The sequence below is a fragment of the Cyprinodon tularosa genome, unplaced genomic scaffold, assembly GCF_016077235.1.
Source record: "Cyprinodon tularosa strain WSP-4 unplaced genomic scaffold, ASM1607723v1 ctg922, whole genome shotgun sequence".
NCBI classification, from domain to species: Eukaryota; Metazoa; Chordata; class Actinopteri; order Cyprinodontiformes; family Cyprinodontidae; genus Cyprinodon; species Cyprinodon tularosa.
Window position 1 is genome coordinate 1 of NW_024039699.1, and position 20,585 is coordinate 20,585.

At 44.0% G+C, this 20,585-nt stretch overlaps 1 protein-coding gene across 3 annotated transcripts; it reads left to right on the top strand.

Annotated features, from left to right (window-relative positions):
• The first annotated feature begins 1,026 nt into the window (after nt 1-1,026).
• LOC119776305 (desmoglein-2-like) lies at nt 1,027-20,162 on the top strand. Of its 3 annotated transcripts, none has more exons than XM_038274626.1 (11): nt 1,027-1,203; nt 5,845-5,979; nt 8,511-8,696; nt 8,813-8,971; nt 9,038-9,378; nt 10,734-10,876; nt 15,054-15,275; nt 15,707-15,946; nt 17,488-17,621; nt 17,829-18,137; nt 18,238-20,162. In XM_038274626.1, the coding sequence occupies exons 1-11, from the start codon at nt 1,045-1,047 to the stop codon at nt 19,876-19,878; spliced, it is 3,669 nt and encodes a 1,222-aa protein (XP_038130554.1). In that variant the 5' UTR covers nt 1,027-1,044; the 3' UTR covers nt 19,879-20,162. The 3 variants fall into 3 exon arrangements, with proteins under 3 accessions (XP_038130554.1, XP_038130553.1, XP_038130552.1); XM_038274625.1 differs by having other exon boundaries at nt 8,813-8,965; nt 8,996-9,378; XM_038274624.1 differs by having other exon boundaries at nt 8,813-9,378.
• Nucleotides 20,163-20,585: the final 423 nt, after the last annotated feature.

Sequence of the window (20,585 nt, forward strand, 5' to 3'; positions counted from 1 at the left end):
TCCACCCCCATCCATCCATCCACCCCATCCATCCATCCCATCCATCCATCATCCAACCCATCCATAATTTTCCATCCATCATCACCTCCATCAACCATCTTCCCATTCCACCCATCCATCTTTAAATTCATCCAATTTCCTCCATCCCCACCTTTCAATCATCCATCATCCATCACCCCATCCATCCACCATCCATCCATACACATCATCCATCATCATCATCCATCCATCCACCATCACCCATCCATCATCCATCCATCATCCATCCATCATCATCCATCCACCCATCAACCCACCATCCATCCATCCATCCATCCACCATCATCATCATCCATCCATCCCATCCATCCATCATCTATCCATCCAATCTTCCATCCATCAATCAATCCATCCATCCATCATCCATCCATCATCTATCCATCCAATCTTCCATCCATCCATCAATCCATCCATCCATCATCCCAATCCATCCATCCATCATCATCCATCCATCATCCATCCATCCATGCATCCATCCATCCATCCATCCATCCATCGATCCATCCATCCATCATCCATCCATCCATCCATCATCCATCCATCCATCCATCCATGCATCCATCCATCCATCCATCCACCATCCATCATCCATCCATCCATCATCCAACCTTCCATCCATACATCCATCCATCATCCATCCTTCCATCCATCCATCATTCATTCATCCATCCATCATCCATCCTTCCATCCATCCATCATTCATTCATCCATCCATTCATCCATCCATCCATCATCCATCCATCCATCATCCATCCATCCATCCATCCATCCATGCATCCATGCATCCATCCATCCATCCATCCATCCATCCATCCATCCATCCATCCATCCATCCATCATCCATCCATCCATGCATCCATGCATCCATCCATCCATCCATCCATCCATCCATCCATCCATCCATCCATCCATCCAGTCATTATTCATCAGATTTTTTTTGCAGTGTTGGTTCATTCGATGGGATTTACTGTGTTGTGTGTCTGTGACTCTGCAGGAACACTTGTTATGCAAATTGAAGCTACGGATAATGATCAGCCAGGAACAGAAAATTCAAACATCTCCTACAGTATTGTCAGTCAAAATCCACCTGGTGACGGTCATATGTTCGCTATAGAGAGATACACCGGAAAAGTGTTTGTTAAAGAGAACAAATTGGACAGAGAGGTAAGGTGCTTACTTCTTACCTAGTAAAACATACTTAACATTTGCTTTACTCTATGTTTTTATTCAAAGTGTTTGTGAAAGGCCAATAACCGTAATTCTTGGTATTTTTAAAGGTTTTTTTTTTTTTTTTATTACAAGTCCTGACTGGTATTTGTTTTGCACATTTCCATTAATAAGACTTAGACTTAGACAACATTTATTGTCATTTTGTATACACAGAGTGCATGCAAAGCGAAATTTCGTTTAATACAGCTCTCATGACATTTTCATTTTCTTAAAGTGCAGCAGTGATCAAATATAAATATCGGGAGAAAGAACATAGTATACAACGCATTGATATGGTCAGTGTGATGCAGTCAGGGACATGATTTAGAGTTTATCCAGCAGTTCATCAGTGTGATGGCGGTGGGGAAGAAGCTGCTGCAGAACCTGCTGGTCCTGCATTGAATGCTGGGAAGCCTCTTCCCAGAAGGTAGCAGGGAGCACAGTCCATGGTGGGGGGGTGAGGGGTCATTGATGATGTCACGGGACACGCAGCGCTGGGATGAAATGTCTTTAATGGAGGGAAGAGGAGCCCCCATGATCCTCTCTGCTGTTCTCACCTTCTTCCAGTCTGAGGCGCTGCAGCCTCCACACCACACAGTGAGACAGCTGCTCAGAACGCTCTCTATGGTGCTTCTGGAGAAGGTGGGGAGGATGGGGGGGGGGCAGGAAGTCCAAGCGCTTCTGGGCCCTTTGGACCAGTGAGGTGGTGTTTCCAGTCCAGGTGAGGGTGTCTGTGATGAATGACCACCTCTACAGCTGAGCTGTTGATGAGCAGTGGAGCGTGGTTAGGCCGCTTCTTCCTGAAGTCCACCATGATCTCCTTGGTCTTCTCCACCTTCAGGATCAGGCTGTTATCTCTGCTCCACCAGCTGCTCCACCTCCTCTCTGTAGTCCAGGTCGTTGTCGTCTCTGATGAGGCCCACCACCGTGGTGTCGTCTGCAAACTTCACCATGTGATCGGTGGTGAACCTGGGGACGCAGTCGTGTGTCATCAGGGTGAACGGCAGGGGGCTCAGGACGCAGCCCTGAGGGGAGGGGCTTAGACTGATGACATCAGAGGCGTTCTGTCAGACCCGGACTGACTGAGGTCTGTTGGTGAGGAAGTCTAGCAGCCAGTAGCAGAGGGGTGTATGAAGCCCAGCTGTTCCAGTTTGCCCATCAGATGCTGTGGGATGATGGTGCTGAAAGCTGAACTGAAGTCCAGGAACAGCATCCATCGTGGGTGTTCTTCTCCTCCAGGTGTGCCAGGCTCAGGTGGAGAGCAGCAGAGATGGCGTCCTCAGTGGAGCGGTTCCGCCGGTAGGCGAACTGGAACGGGTGGAATGTTGGCGGCAGACTGGAGACGATGTGTTCTTTAACCAGCCTTTGGAAGCACTTCATCATGATGGGAGTCAGAGCGACAGGCCGCTAATCATTGAGGGAAGCGACCTGAGGCTTCTTTGGGACTGGAATAACGGAGGCAGACTGGAAGCATGCTGGTACTATGGATTGGTCCAGCCAGGTGTTAAAGATGTCTGTGAGGACACCAGCCAGCTGATCTGAACACTCCTTATACACCTGCCCAGGTGTGTTATCAGGCCCTGGGGCCGTCCTTGGGTTGACTCTCCTCAGAGTTTTCCTCCCTTCAGCTACGTCCAGGTTTAGTTCCTCCTCCCCCTGGTGTGGAACAGCTTTCACTGCTGGAGGCTGTTTAGTGCCTCAAACCTTCCAAAGAAGTTGTTCAGTTCATTTAGGAAGTCAGTGTTTGCTGCTTCTACCGGGGGGGGAGGGTGTGTTGTAGTCTGTGATCATCTGAATGCCTTTCCACATCCTCCTGGTGTTGCTGTCATCGTGGAAAAGATCCTGGATCTTCTGACTGTGGTTCTGCTTCGCTGATCTGATGGTTTAAGTAGCCATGCGCTGTTCTCAGTGCCTCTTTATCACCAGACCTGAAAGCTGAGTTTGGTGCTTTTAGCGATTTCCAAACCTCTCCATTTATCCAGGGTGATTGGTTGGCCCGGGTGGTGATGTTCTTTTTCATGCTGACGTCCTCAATGCATTTGTTGATGTAGGCCGACACAGTCATGGCATACTCTTCAATATTTAATAAGTTGTAACATGTTGCTGCAGCCTTGAAGATGTTCCAGTCAGAGCATTCAAAACAGTCTTGGAGTGTCTCCATGGCGCCCTCAGACCACACACTGACCTCTTTAACTGTGGGTTTAGCCCTGATCAGCTGGGGCTAATATGCAGGGACGAGCATGACAGAGAGGTGATCTGATGACCCGAGGTGGGGGTGGGGCTGCTCTGAATGCATCTTTGATGTTAGAGCAAACCAGCTCTAAAGTGTTTTCACCCCGAGTTGCAAAGTCCACATGTTGGTAGAAATGAGGGAGAACAGTCTTCAAGTTAGCCTGGTTAAAATCCCCAGCAATGATGAAAACTGCCTCTGTGTGCAGGTTGGAGCTCAGAGATAGCCTGGTATAGAGCCTTCATGGCCTCTTTAGTGTTAGCGCTAGGGGGCACATAAACAGCAGAGATGCTAACCACACTGAACTCTCTGGGCAGATACAGTGGGGAGAACAAGTATTTCATACACTGTTGATTTTTCAGGTTTTCCCACTTGCACAGCTTGTAGAAGACTAATTTTTATCATAGGTACTCTTCAACTGTGAGTGAGGGAATCTAAAACAAAAATCCAGAAAAATACAATGTATGATTTTTAAATAATTAATTTCCATTTTATTGTGTGAAATAAGTATTTGATACACCAGAACAATGAAACTTAATATTTGGTACAAAAATCTTTGTTTGCAATTACAGAGATCAGACGTTTCCTGTAGTTCTTGACCAGGTTTGCACACACTGCAGCAGGGATTTTGGCCCACTCCTCCATACAGATCTCCTCCAGAGCCTTCAGGTTTCGGGGCTGTCACTGGGCCACACGGACTTTAAGCTCCCTCCAAAGATTTTCTATTGGATTCAGGTCTGGAGACTGGCTAGGCCACTCCAGGACCTTAAGATGTTTCCTACGGAGCCACTCTTTAGTTGCCCTGATGTGTGTTTTGGGTCGTTATCATGCTGGCAAACCCAGCCACCACCCATCTTAAGTGCTCTTACTGAGGGAAGGAGGTTGTTGGCCAAAATCTCACGATACATGGCCCCATCCATCCTTCCCACAATATATGGTGCAGTCGTCCTGTCCCCTTTGCAGAAAAGCATCCCCAAAGAATGATGTTTCCACCGCCATGCTTCACGGTTGGGATGGTGTTCTTGGGGTTGTACCCATCATTCTTCTTCCTCCAAACATGACGAGTGGAGTTTAAACCAAAAAGTTCTATTTTTGTCTCATCAGACCACATGACCTTCTCCCATTCCTCCTCTGGATCATTCAGATGGTCATTTGCAAACATCAGAGGGGCTTTAAAATGCGTTGTCTTGAGGAAGGGCGCTTTGCGTGCACTGCAGGATTTTAATCCTTGACGGCGTAGAGTGTTACTGATTGTTTTCTTTGAGACTGTGGTCCCAGCTCTATTCAGGTCATCGACCAGGTCCTGCCAAGTAGTTCTGGGCTCATTCCTCACCTTCCTCAAGATCAATGATGCTCCACCAGGTGAGATCTTGCATGGCACCCCAGACCGAGGGAGATTTTCCGTTATTTTGTATTTCTTTCATTTTCTAATAATTGCACCAACTGTTGTTGCCTTCTCACCAAGCTGCTTGCCTATTGTCCTGTAGCCCATCCCAGCCTTGTGCAGGTCTACAATTTTATCCCTGATGTCCTTACACAGCTCTCTGGTCTTGGGCATTGTGGAGATGCTGGAGTGTGATTGATTGAGTGTGTGGACAGGTGTCTTTTACACAGGTAACGAGTTCAAACAGGTGCAGTTAATACAGGTAATGATTGGAGAAAAGGAGGGCTCCTTAAAGAAGAACTAACATGTCTGTGAGAGCCACAATTCTTACTGGTTGATAGATGATCAAATACTTATTTCACACAATAAAATGGAAATTAAATATTTAAAAATCATACATTGTATTTTTCTGGATTTTGGTTTTAGATTCCATCACTCACAGTTAAAGAGTACCTATGATAAAAATTACAGTCTTCTACAAGCTTTGCAAGGGGGAAAACCTGAAAAATCAACAGTGTATCACATACTTGTTCTCCCCACTGTAGAACGGCCTGCAGTTAAAAGTCAGAAACTCCATGTCTGGAGAGCAGAAACTGGCGACTGGTCTAGCATTTTTACACCAGCTGTTAATGATGTAAACACAGAGCCCACCACCTCTAGTCCTACTGTTTAATTCTCTGTTTCTATTGGCATGGTGTAGCCTGAGGCCCTCCAGGCTAACAACATTGTCCGGTATCGATGAATGAAGCCAAGGCTCCATTAGAATGATGGTGCAGCAGTTACTAATCTCCTTTTTTTAAGAGAGTTTGAGTCAGAGATGATTCATTTTGTTATCCAAGAAGCGGATGTTAGAAAGCACTAAATATGTTTTTTTTCTAACAGCAAGTTTTCTTCCCATAAAATGTACCAGCTTTTGAACTTCTCTGATATTTTCACCCTTTTCTTTCTGGTCATGTATTCAGGTTTCTGTTTTGCATTGCAGACTCAAGCCAACTACACACTTATTGTTAAAGGGCGTGATTTGGCAGGTAAACCAGGTGGGAGAACAGGGACAGGAACTGTGAGCATCCAGGTCCTGGATATCAATGACAACCAGCCTACTCTAGAAAAATCTGAGGTAAAGACGCTCAAGCTAAACCTGACCAACAAGGATAAAAGATTGACTTTGTGTAACAAAAAAAATTCTGTGTATGTTTTAGTATGAAATCAGCAACACTAGCCATATTAAAACTAGAGTTTCTATGAGTGAAGAGCATTATGTTGCATGGATTTTTTCAGTTTTTGTTCAGTGGGCTTCTGAACTGGACACATACAGGTAGAATGTCCTCACAAGACTAAAACTTGTTGCACTCTGCGAGTACCAAGAAGTCTGTTTCTTGTGATGGTAAAAACAACAAAAAAGTCAGTTTTTCATACATTCATACATTTTGAGAAGCTTAGCTGTAGAATTCCTGGAAAGTCCAATCAGCTGCGGCTGAACCTGAAGAAAACACACCAGCAACACAGTAGCAGCAGGAGAAGGAGAGTAGAACATTCTCAAACAATCCATTTGGCAACAGATCACCATACAGATTTCTGCACCCGAAATAAAATGGTGGTCTGGTGGTTACAGCAGAGTGTCTGCAAATTTAGAAGGCCTCAAGTACCAAGGATAAACTCCAGAGCTGCCACTCTGGGTCCCTGAGCCAGACCCTTCACTCCACAGGTGCTTTAAGCTGCCCATAGTGGGAGAAATGCAGAGGTCAAGGTTCCCTGTAATGCACATTTTAATGTGACCAAAAATATTTATTATCGTTAAAGGGGAGGATTTCCAAAAAAACATCTGATTTCCTAATCAACAATGGCCATCTAATTCCTGGCCAGTTGTTTAAGTGTTGTCCAAGCCTGGTTCTTCCATAACGATGTGTCAAGAATTCGCAGCAAGACAGGATATCATTGTGCTCCTGTTGGTCAATAAGGACTTCTCTGTTTTTTCAGTCTGGTGCTGGTTAATGAGGGGGAAGGAGATAAAAAGCAGAGGAGCTGAGAGACCGAAAATAAAACATTGCTGAAGGAAGGGACTATGGGACGAGTTCAAGTAAATGAGTCTTACAGTCCTTTACTAGGAAACCTACCTAGATACACAGGGTCACAGTCTGGGTTTGGAACCACCAGCCTTTGTAACCACTGAGACGCCTCTGTCGTGGTAGTCGGGGTAGGGCTATGGAGTAGGACTGATATTTATGCCTTTAACTTCTAACTTGGGGAGAGTGTTGGGCTATTGGTTAGGGCAGTGTGCTTGTGCTCTGACAAGGTTGCAAGTACCCGGTTCGATCCCCCACAGCCTTCACTCTGGGTCCCTGAGCAAGACCCTTAACCCCACACTGCTCCCCGGGTGCCGCACAATGGCAGCCCACTGCTCCCCAAGGGGAGGTGTTAAATGCAGAGAGGGAATTTCTCATATGTGAGGTTAATAAAGTTCAATTATTATTATTAATTATTAACTTATGCTTTGCCTACAACAGCAGGAACACACACAAGTTCACCTAGCCAGGGCCGTTTCTCAATTCACCCGAACTCCAGACTTGCGTTATTGCAAAGTTCTTGACTAGAACCCAGGAAAGTCTGGACTCTGATGACTACTGATGACATCACCACATTAAAAGCTAGTCTGGAGCTGCATTTCACCTCCTGTTATTAATAGTCTCTGAATAATAATAAATTATGACTTTTTCCATTTAGTGGAGGAATTATAATGAACACAGTCAGATAAACACAAATCAAATAACAGTTTTCCCAAATAAAACAATCAAACCTCCATCAGAGCCAGAGGTACTTCAGACAGGGCTATGCAGAGAGAGGGCTGCTGCAGACGGGCTAACGTTAGCACCGGCCGCTGCAGACGGGCTAACGTTAGCACCGGCCGCTGCAGACGGGCTAACTTTAGCACCGGCCGCTGCAGACGGACTAACTTTAGCCCAGTCCGCAGCGGCAGGGGCTGAAGTTAGCCCTGGTGCGGTTATCCTGTTTGCCACGGTCCTCTCAACATCGGAACTTTTATTAAATTACTAAATCAGTTTAAAGCTTAAAGTATAATAATCTCACCTCAAATGATCTGAAAACTTTTTTTTATTGAAAAACAGTGCATGCTGGGACAGCTGTCAGTCTGGGGAATGGACCAGTCTGTTCTGATGCATGCTGGGTAAAGTGGGAGGGGCCAGAGCAACATCCAGGGACTTGTCCATTCTCGGTTTTGTGTTCTTGTGAATTGGAACAGTGCTGAGGCTGACCTTTCACAAGCACATGAGAATGCACAAGTAAACCTATTGAGAAACGGCCCAGAAGATTAACCACCAGTCTGCAAAGCATTGGAACTAATCTCTGGACGTGGATTATCCACCTCTGCTTTTACTAAGGATTGGTTTCACAGGGATTAAACTAGCTGGTCTCAGCCTCCGATTGATTGATGGCCCAGCCACGACCACTGAAAAACAGCTTTCACAGAGAGTACTCAGTCACTTTCTCAGCAGCTTTTGTCGTATTAGCATAATCTTATTCCCTGCATCTAGGTAAAGTTAACCCTGTTTGTTTTAAATTAGCACTAATGAATGAAGCAGATTTGAGTCAATGCCACAACTTCTTCCTGACAAAGTTCTGGTTGTCCTGCAGTACTCCGGCTCAGTGGATGAAAATGTTTGTGATGTAGAAGTGATGAGAATCAAAGCTTTGGACAAAGATGAAGAAAAGTCAGACAACTGGCTGACTGTGTTTGAAATAGTCCAAGGAAATGAAGACAACCTGTTTTCCATTAGGACTGACAACGACACCAACGAGGGCATCCTGACGCTCATCAAGGTAGTTTATCTGACTTTCAATATGTCTTTATTTTCATTACCTTTATGTAGCAGGTTAGGTTTATTAAGTTTGCTGATTTATTCCCAAACATGCTCTCCTACATCTGCACCGATTAGCCAGTGGATTTTGAAACCGTCCAGAACCTTGAGCTTGGCATTGCTCTTAAAAATGTAGCTCCTTTCATAGACGGTGGTTCTGTAAAGGCAGAAGTGGATGTCAAAGTTGGAGAGGGTGCTCCTCTGGCTGCGGGAGCTGGAGCTGGAGCCGGGGCTGGAGCCGGGGCTGGAGCAGGAGCTGGAGCTGGGGCTGGAGCCGGGGCTGGAGCCGGGGCTGGAGCCGAGGCTGGAGCCGAGGCTGGAGTAGATTTGGATGTGGATGCTGAAGGTGGTGTAGGCCTCAAACCGAATGTAGGAGCTGGTACAGGAGCTGGACTTAAACCTGGTCCTGGACCAGTGGGTGGGGGACCTGGTGGGAAGCCAGGACCAGGAACCAAACCCAAGAAACCAGGAAAAAGCTACCCTATAAAAATAGCTGTAAAAAATGTTCCAGAGGGTGCTGCATTTATACCAGACACCAAGGAAGTCCCTGTATCTGAGGATCCAAATGAGATTCCAGTGGATGGTGTGATCACTGCATTCCCGGCTTCTGATCCGGATACAGGAAAACCAGCGGAAAATGTCAGGTTAGTGAATTTATCTGCAACATAAAGCCTGCTGACATGCAGGATTCACGCCAAGCACTTCCCTGAATATGATATGCGATGTGTTATATACAAAAGTGCTTTTAAAAAACATTTCTGTTTTCCTCGACATTTAGATCCCAGTCTGATTGCTTTTAGTTTTGGATCCAACTATTTTGTTTACTTCAAAGGTCCCTTCTAGGGATTCCAGTGAACATTTCTAACATATCAGTAGCTTTCTTAACTCCTGCTAACATGAAACATCTATTGCACTAACAGTATATGTGTATGTATACCACCCAATAAACAAAGGGCAAACATGAGCTTAATTTTTACACTAAAACGTGCATATAAGGAAATTGTAATGAACCGAGGACAGATGGACCCAGTATTCAAGGAGAGACAGTCAGTTGGAAAGTTCAAAAAAGTTTAGTAAATAAAACAAAAACTAAAGTCGAGCTGTGGCTCGCGGACACAGCAGGATGGGGAGCGGGGCACCGCCCAATCTCTGACTCTCTGTGGGAGAAACACAGGTAAGTGACCATGATCATCTGGCTGAAGATGATGTTCTCAGTGAGTCACTTACCTGGTTTAGCAGTTCAGTCCATACCCCTTGAGAGGGGTGCAATCCAGCCGATGGGCTGACAGTTGACACAGCTCGCGTCACCCAGAGTGTCCCCGGTGCTGCAGCTCCGGAGGAGTTGCAGAAAGCCCAACCTGATCAGGGATTCTGATCAGGCAGGAACAGACAGAACAGGTTGCCGATTAGGCAGGAACAGATTAGGTGGCAGGATCCAGGCTTCCAGGCAAAAACACAGCTCCCAGACGGGTTCAAAGTCTGACTGGGATCGGAAGCATGACCAGGTGGTAACGCACAGGATCAGGTGCAGATGAGCAGGCTCAGTGGAAGAGGGTAGCCGAGACAGGACGTTGAACCAGAACTTGATGCAGGACTTTAAACTGGTCTCCTCCCCGGAGCCAGGCTTACTGAAATAAAAGCTGAACCTCCCCACATATAGAGCCAAAAACCCAGAGGACTCCGCGGGGGAGGAACAGGAGATGAGACAAACACAAAAACCTCTTTCCACTGGCCGCCAGGATCCAGGACATGAACCATGAAATAAAACTGAACAGACACACTCACAGAAAACAAATAATGACCTGGCCCTGAATGCTCAGGCTGAACTGAATATAACCCAGAGGAAACAGGTGAGAGGAATAAATTATAGTTGAGGCAGGGAGGGGAAACGGCAGGTGAAAGAAATTACCAATTGAGGGACAGCAAACAAGCCAGATCATGACAGAAATACATTTATGAAAACTATTAACTTTCTTCTTTGTTGTCTATTTTATTACAGCTATGCCAAAGCTTATGATCCAGACAACTGGTTTAGTGTTGATGAAGAGACAGCTGAGATCAAACTCCTCAAAGTTCCGGACAGGGAGTCACCCTACTTAGTGAATGGTACCTATATTGCCAAGATTTTGGCAATATCAAAAGGTGAATATTATCAAAGAAGCAAGCCTTCTTTTTTGTTTATTATTTAGCTGCCATGCGGCTCTTTGAGAAGGTATATGCTGCTTTAAAAATTTCCTTCATTATCTCTTTATTGTTATACTGTAGTCTTTTGTAGTTCAGGTACTAAGTTTCTATTTATTATCATTTATATGGATAAACGAGCATTATGTGAGCCACCTTGTTTGATTTTTAAATGACTAGGATTACTTTCCTGTAGAGTCACACCCAGGGCTGGTCAATGCATTGCATTTGCAATGTAATTGCAATTTTAAAAATCGCAATTTCCCAATCGCAGAGACACTCAATTTTAGTCACAATACAATAACAAGACAAGGCAATACATTTCTCTGTTTAGGTGGGGAAGAAGGGAAAAGAGAGTTGCAGCTAGCACCTAGATCTATGCATTATAGTAAAAGTAAGAATCTTTTAATGCAAATGTTAAATAAAGGCCTGCAGCTATGGACAAGCAGGCTTTAAAGGTCATGAAAAAACACATGGTTAGGCTTAGTGTGAAGGAACATTGCTTCGCAAATTTTTTTTTGGCTAAATCGTTCAGCCCTAGTCACAAGATAACAATTATAGAGCCTCTTTGAAAACATGAAGTAAGCAAAAAGGCCTGATTCATTCCTCAAGCTAAAGAAAATCAAGAGCATGGGAAAAACTAAGCCACTTTAAATTATTAAGGACAATGTCCGTCCATCTGCTTCTGACTGTAAGCTCCAGCACACATTTGTTTTAGCAGAAGCTTGCCTGCTTGCAACCCCTCTACTATTGCGTCGTACAAAAATGTATGCGATGCAGCGCTATCTGAACAACCGATGAGCTATGCAGCGCTGTCTGACCAACCGATGACCGATGCAGCGCTATCTAACAACCAATGAGCGATGCAACACTATCTAACCAACCGACGAGCGATGCAACACTATCTAACCAACCAATGAGCGATGCAACACTATCTAACCAACCAATGAGCGATGCAACACTATCTAACCAACCAATGAGCGATGCAACACTATCTAACCAACCAATGAGCGATGCAACACTATCTAACCAACTGATGAGCGATGCAACACTATCTAACCAACCAATGAGCGATGCAGCGCTATCTAACAACCAATGAGCGATGCAACACTATCTAACCAACCGACGAGCGATGCAACACTATCTAACCAACCAATGAGCGATGCAACACTATCTAACCAACCAATGAGCGATGCAACACTATCTAACCAACCAATGAGCGATGCAACACTATCTAACCAACCAATGAGCGATGCAACACTATCTAACCAACCAATGAGCGATGCAACACTATCTAACCAACCAATGAGCAATGCAACACTATCTAACCAACCAATGAGCGATGCAACACTATCTAACCAACCGATGAGCGATGTAACGCTATCTAACCAACCGATGAGCGATGCAACACTATCTAGCCAACCAATGAGCGATGCAACACTATCTATCCAACCGATGAGCGATGTAATGCTATCTAACCAACCGATGAGCGATGTAACGCTATCTAACCAACCAATGAGCGATGTAATGCTATCTAACCAACCGATGAGCGATGCAGCGCTATCTAACCAACCAATGAGCAATGCAACACTATCTAACCAACCAATGAGCGATGCAACACTATCTAACCAACCGATGAGCGATGTAACGCTATCTAACCAACCAATGAGCGATGCAACACTATCTATCCAACCAATGAGCGATGCAACACTATCTATCCAACCGATGAGCGATGTAATGCTATCTAACCAACCGATGAGCGATGCAGCGCTATCTAACCAACCAATGAGCGATGTAACACTATCTAACCAACCAATGAGCGATGCAACACTATCTAACCAACCAATGAGCGATGCAACACTATCTAACTAACCGATGAGCGATGTAACGCTATCTAACCAACCGATGAGCGATGCAACACTATCTAACCAACCGATGAGCGATGTAACGCTATCTAACCAACCGATGAGCGATGCAACACTATCTAACCAACCGATGAGCGATGTAACGCTATCTAACCAACCGATGAGCGATGCAACACTATCTAACCAACCGATGACCGATGTAACGCTATCAACCAACCAATGAGCGATGTAATGCTATCTAACCAACCAATGAGCGATGCAGCGCTATCTAACCAGCCAATGAGCAATGCAGCACTATCTAACCAACCGATGAGCGATGCAGCACTATCTAACCAACCGATGAGCGATGCAGCGCTATCTAACCAACCGATGAGGGATGCAGCGCTATCTAACCAACCGATGAGCGATGTAACGCTATCTAACCAACCGATGAGCGATGCAACACTATCTAACCAACCGATGAGCGATGCAACGCTATCTAACCAACCGATGAGCGATGCAACACTATCTAACCAACCGATGAGCGATGCAACACTATCTAACCAGCCAATGAGCGATGCAACACTATCTAACCAACCGATGAGCGATGCAACACTATCTAACCAACCGATGAGCGATGCAACACTATCTAACCAACCGATGAGCGATGCAACACTATCTAACCAACCAATGAGCGATGCAACACTATCTAACCAATCGATGAGCGATGTAACGCTATCTAACCAACCGATGAGCGATGTAATGCTATCTAACCAACCGATGAGCGATGCAACACTATCTAACCAACCGATGAGCGATGCAGCGCTATCTAACCAACCGATGGGCGATGCAAGACTATCTAACCAACCGATGAGCGATGCAACACTATCTAACCAACCGATGAGCGATGCAACACTATCTAACCAACCGATGAGCGATGCAACACTATCTAACCAGCCAATGAGCGATGCAACACTATCTAACCAACCGATGAGCGATGCAACACTATCTAACCAACCGATGAGCGATGCAACACTATCTAACCAACCGATGAGCGATGCAACACTATCTAACCAACCGATGAGCGATGCAGCGCTATCTAACCAATCGATGAGCGATGTAACGCTATCTAACCAACCGATGAGCGATGCAACACTATCTAACCAACCGATGAGCGATGCAGCGCTATCTAACCAACCGATGAGCGATGCAACACTATCTAACCAACCGATGAGCGATGCAGCGCTATCTAACCAACCGATGAGCGATGCAACACTATCTAACCAACCGATGAGCGATGCAACGCTATCTAACCAGCCAATGAGCGATGCAACACTATCTAACCAACCGATGAGCGATGCAACACTATCTAACCAACCGATGAGCGATGCAACACTATCTAACCAACCGATGAGCGATGCAACACTATCTAACCAATCGATGAGCGATGTAACGCTATCTAACCAACCGATGAGCGATGTAACACTATCTAACCAACCGATGAGCGATGCAGCGCTATCTAACCAACCGATGAGCGATGCAACACTATCTAACCAACCGATGAGCGATGCAACACTATCTAACCAACCGATGAGCGATGCAACACTATCTAACCAACCGATGAGCGGTGCAGCACTATCTAACCAGCCAATGAGCGATGCAGCACTATCTAACCAACCAATTAGCGATGCAGCGCTATCTAACCAACCGATGAGCGATGCAACGCTATCTAACCAATCGATGAGCGATGCAACGCTATCTAACCAACCGATGAGAGATGCGGCGCTATCTGACCAACCGATGAACGATGCAGCGATATCTAACCAAGCGAGTGATACAATACTATGTACTACCCATGTTAAACCAGATTCTACTCACCTGCTTCAGTGGCTGGGCAGAACAAATACATGACATAGAGATGACTTGTTGACTCCAGATTCCCGTCTCTGATATCTAACAAACCAAAAGGTAGAGGTGGAAGACTCCGCCCCTTGTAATTTGCATTATAATAAATAGACGAAACAATAAATACATGTCTAAATAATAAATGAATAAATAAATGAGCAAATGAAAAAGAAAAAAAATTGAATAATTAAATAAAGTATCTAATTAACCATACTCATGGAAAATGTATTTATTGAATATGCCAGGTTTGGTCTTCCATAGCCATCAGCATTCAGCATATCTGTCTATTTTCATAACGACTTGTTGCCAATGATGTAGAAATAGTGAAGGTAGAGTTTATTCTCAGGAAACAGTTTCACACTGTAACATTATGCTGTCCTTGTCCACAGACATGCCAGCAAAGACAGCCACAGGAACAATAGCCATTAAAGTCACCGACTCCAACGATCACTGCCCCACTTTGGCAACCGCCTACGGCAGTCTGTGCTCTGATAAAAAGACGGTCTATGTGACCGGCTTAGATGAAGATGTCCATCCAAATGCTGCTCCATTCACTTTCAGAATCATACCAGAAGGCACCCGAGGCCAATGGGATGTGGAAAGCATCAATGGTAAGTAAGGAAATTAATCTAATAAAACATGTCAAGAACACAGAAGACATAAATCCAGTGAGAGGAAACCTATGCCCCCCCTAAAAAAGCCAAAAAGGCTCAAACCTAAAGGCCCATGCTGTGGTTTTAAATGTGAAAGTTTAAATATGTTAAATGGATTAACCAGTTTATGAAAGGCTGAGATCAGAGTGTGCTTCACAGGAATATTTCTTTTGCTTTTAGCTGATAATTGTAGAACAGAAATCTAACTTCTGAAATATCAGCCAGCTGATGCCATTGAGATGAGAACATAATCTAATTCTAACATGTCCTGGTCCAGTGCATATTTAGAAACCATCATCTACTGTCAGATACAATGTTTAAGTGTCTTAACTTGCAAGAAGACTCATACAGAGATACAGTAAACTGGTTTTTGATTATCTTGTCTCCAGAGACAACAGCAGCTCTTCACTCTCAGGATACACTGTGGCCTGGCATATATCAGCTGCAAGTAGAGGTGAAGGACGCTCAGGGTCTGTCCTGTCCGGAGGATGAGGTGTTTACTTTGGAGGTCTGCACCTGTGAGGGCAAAGAATCCTGCGGACCGAGGACAGCAAAAGATAAAAGCTCCTCCTCTGAATTCTCAACACACGCCATCGGCCCCCTCATCACAGCCATGTGCCTGTTGCTGTGTAAGTTCATTTCAATGCAACAGCATTGAGCAGAAAAATAGAGCATCCATAGAAAAAAATCTAGATCTTTTCGCTATAGAACTAAGACAGTTTGCGACACACCGAAGGCCAAACAAGTAATTAGTAAAAGTAAGAGAAAAATGCTCAAATCTCTGGGTTAACAGCGGCCTGGTCCAGCTCAGCTGTCATCATCTAACGTTGCGCTAAGAGTCAGGAGCATTTCAGCTACAAACAGTAAATTAAACAAAAAACCATCAAGGTTTTCAGGAATTAGAATGAGGATTTATTTTTCTGTTATTGTTAAAAAAAAGCTTTAAAAAAATTTGAAAATAGCAGCTCCCAAGAATTTGCATATAAATGATCATAATAGTGAAAACAAAAATAGATAAGTTCATAACACATGGTGTGTAATCATTTAGCGTAACCAAAGCACTTTAAACTACATTCACCCATTTTCTCACACACAGCTACATTATTGCCACAGCTGCCCTGGGGCTTACAGGGACTTCCTAACAGAGGAAACACATGAAACACATGCATGCCAAACAGCTTTTGGGGATGATCAATACATCCTCAACTACTTCCAGCAGATTCAGTAGACTTTGGTTCAGAGGCCAAACCTAAACCTCTAAGTAGTGAGCTAGTTCCTGTCCTGAGGACATAAAAGTGTAAAGATTTGGTTGTGGTTTGAGGACCCAAATGCAGAGGCAGGGAGGCAGAGGTGAGCTTCTTGTAGATTTAATGAGTGGTTCATAAACAACAGAGGCAGAAATCCAAAAAATCCAAAAATCCAACAAGAAAAAAGAAAAACAAACCAGAACCATGGAGACTTCAGGGGAAAACAGTCCCAACGAGGTACGAAACAGTTAGACGGAGTTAGACGGTGAACCAGCACTGAGGAACTGCACAAGGAGAGTATTTATGGCTAACTGAACAAAGAGAGGACTAAGGAGCAGATTGGGAGCAGGTGTGAAGAGAGCAGTATAAGGAGCTAGGGAATAAGGAGACCAACACTAGATGGCAACAAATAAAAACCTGAGAACTGAAATATAACCAGAAAACATAACAAAATAAGAATTAAACCACTAAAATTAGAAAATATGGAGCAAAGTTAAACTGAATACTCAAAAGAAAACATAACAGAAACAAGAGTGTGACAAATAGAAAGCAGAACATCTAAATCAAAGATGGTTGGAGAAGACGCTGCCTTTGATGGCCTCGTTAGAGTGTCGTTAGGCCGGTTTTTCCTGAAGTCGACAAAGGAGATCATGGTGGACTTCAGGAAGAACGGCCTAACCACGCTCCACTGCTCATCAACAGCTCATTCCTAGGGATGCACATCACAGACACCCTCACCTGGACTGGAAACACCACCTCACTGGTCCAAAGGGCCCAGAAGTGCTTGGACTTCCTGCGGAAGATGAGGAGAGCCCACTCTGTGTATACAAAACGACAATAAAAGTCTTTGGCTACTTCAGCTTCTATAAATGTCTGTCTAATAAAGGAGCTGCTTAGAATCAGTGATTTTCTTTTCTCTGCAGTGGTTCCTGTGCTGCTGCTGTTCTGTCAGTGCGGAGGAGCAAACACCATCTTCTCAGACCAATTTACTGATCTGCCGTTTGACACAAAGGAGCATCTGATCAAGTACCACACTGAATGTATAGGAGAGGATAAGGTGTGTGGCGATCATTTTTCTAGATATGTAGACAGACAGACAGACATATGATAGATAGATAGATAGATAGATAGATAGATAGATAGATAGATAGATAGATAGATAGATAGATAGATAGATAGATAGATAGATAGATAGATAGATAGATAGATAGATAGATAGATAGATAGATAGAATTTGACAGATATATTTGTTTAATGTTTTCAGGATATTCCCACTCATTTCATGCCTGTGAAAATGGGGACTCTGCAAAATACTGAGGCAGTACCAGGAGCAACTATGATCACAGTGTCATCAGCCTTCACAGAAACCAAGAACCAAAGATATAACCGATCAGGACAAACGTACAAGCAGACCTCTCCAGTCATGGAAACTGACAACACTTACAGGCTTTCAAGGGATCCTTATAATCGGAGCAATGAAATGAACACTTTTACAAGCATTCAACAAACAACAAGACATCTTTTGGATGAAATTGCCCTCCCTGATGTTTTCCTCCATGATCACTTCTCAAAGGTAACAGGATGATGGCCTCTTAACTTTAACTGATCGAATTTTATCTCCAATATCATCTCAATTCTTTGCAAAACTTGTTTTCTTTCTTGTCCCATAACAGAAATCAAACGTCCCAGTGCCTGTGGAAGATGGTCTGCTGGAATATGACTTTGAGGGGAATGGCTCTGCTGCCGGTTCATTAGAGAGCTGCAGCATCTTGGAGTCTGACAATGACCTGGACTTTCTGGTTGACCTGGGAATGAATTTCCGGATCCTTGCTGACATCTGTTCCCCGCCGACATTCAATTCAGAAACCTTGGTGACAAGAAAGGCATCAGAAACTGTCAAAGCTATCAACAAGCCACCTGAACCTGTTGTTAAGTCTAAAGTTGATCATGAAATCCAGACAAAGCATGTTAGTGTAGAAAACAACAAAGTACTACCACCGGCAAAGGTCAGTGGTTTCTCTGTCAGTACGGTAACCAAAGAGTCAGCAACCATGTCCCTCTCTCGTCACGCTACCGCTAACATCAAACATTCTGCTAACATATCCTATCCAGCTCAGACAGTTGTCCTACAGCAGTCACCAGTTTACTACACCACTAGCCCTGTGCTACAACCAATGCATTATATTGTACAACCAAGTGTTCAGAACACGTTTGTGATGGAGGATGGAGCCCATGGAAACAATTTTCCAGGCCTCTATGTGATCAACGACCAACAGAGTCAGGGATTTGTTGTTGGAAGGACCCAAAACTCCCTTTCAAGGCTAGTTATCCAGGATGCTGAGGGCCCAAAAAGTCCTAAAAGTCCTCTTAGCCGTACAGGTTCACTCAGAGCCACTGTGTTGCTTCCTAGTCCGACCATGTCACAGGCCTCTCTGGAAGCCTCTACACTATGGGGGCAAAATCTTGGTGGCAATTATGTGTTAGTCAAGGATGAGGTACAGGAGTTAGACCCAGGTTCACCTCAAGGCATTTTGCCTAGAGATGCTATCCTGGTAAAAAAGGCTGCTCCCCCTCAGGGGGTTTTAGGCATGGCAGCCCGGGAGTATAGAAGTAAGTGTTTGTTTGGTATTTCAGTTAGAAAGGATCACGGTGACGGTGTTCTGCTAAAATTTTATTTTGAACCAATTAGTTGTGGACACAAACAGGAAATAAGCCTTCGTTCTTTGATTTGCTCAACATTTCTAACTAAACAGTTAGGAATAGGAATGGGCTCTCTGCATGCAGAGACCACAACAGACAGACAAACTAGATTTTTATTATGTGTTAAAAGAGTCTATCAACTCATTATTAATATTTTCCAAAGAAGCTGTCAGCCAAAGCAGGCTTATATTCTATCCTATCAGCAAGAGGTGTCAACAGAAGTCCAAAGCAAAACCCTTTTTCTTCGTAGAAACAGCTATCCTAATAAGAGGAAGTCATTTAACTCTGCTAAAGAGTTTTCTACAAAAACATTGCCAGAAAATACCGACCTTCAGGAAGCAGTGAGAGCTAAAATTACTGTTAACACCTGGGCCAAAATATCTGAACGTCAAACTGTAGAAAATTCTTTGTTGGAATTGCGCTGTAGAACTATCCGTTTAGAACTTGCGTTTGTCTTATTTTCCTCCGTTTCGAGGTTTGATTTGAACATTTATGCTTTCAGATTATATTTGAATTTTTCACTTAGAATGGTGGTGGTGGTCATTTACAGCTGTAGTGATGTCATTTGGCTGGTAATAGAAATGTTTGTTTTTTTCAAATTAATTTGTTGTTAAGGAAATGCATAAGATGTAGGACTGTGAATACAGAAAGCTGTAGATGGGAAATTATGTAAATGAGGTATTTCATCTCCGGGGTAAATGCTGAATGTTTGTTAATGCTCATTTCTGTGAATGCTAACTGCTGACATGTGCTCTCTGTCCTGTGCAGCCTGGGCTTCGTAATCATTGCTATCTGTTCATTTCAATTTGACATGGCATAGAATGGTCTGTGTAAAAGTTTAACAAAGCAACATTCCCTTTCAATAAAAAATTATTTTATTTTCTGCTTATTTTTATACTCAACTTTCTCTTCGACCTTGATTTCATTTGTACGTTCTGATAATTGTTATAATATTGTTGTCTTCCACATAGCCATCATAGCATTGCTTTCATGGTTTCCTCTCCCCATCACAGCTGCAGCTCATCAGCTGAAGCATGGGAGCAGCTGAGTGCGCTATCGCTAAGCTACATTGGACTCTGTTTCTGAAGTTCTACTAAACACTCAGTTATACTTGCTGTTGTGCTGAAATATGTTTCTTTCTTTACTTCTTCAGTTCAGTTTATTTCTATTGTGCCAATTTACAACACATGTCATCTCAAGGCACAGTCAGATTGATTCAAAGTTTTCTATCTAAGGAAAAACAGCTGATTGCATCGACTCATTGACTCTGTTCGAAAACCTGGGCTGCATCCTCCAAGGACGCGGTCTACTTAGACTGGAT

Bases quoted from the DNA above. Each gene is read 5' to 3' on its own strand.
- LOC119776305 (XM_038274624.1), top strand. From the start codon at position 1,045: ATGCAAATTGAAGCTACGGATAATGATCAGCCAGGAACAGAAAATTCA. The intron at 8,697-8,812 runs GTAGTTTATCTG...TGCACCGATTAG, and splicing joins GCATCCTGACGCTCATCAAG to CCAGTGGATTTTGAAACCGT. The intron at 10,877-15,053 runs GTGAATATTATC...CCTTGTCCACAG, and splicing joins GATTTTGGCAATATCAAAAG to ACATGCCAGCAAAGACAGCC.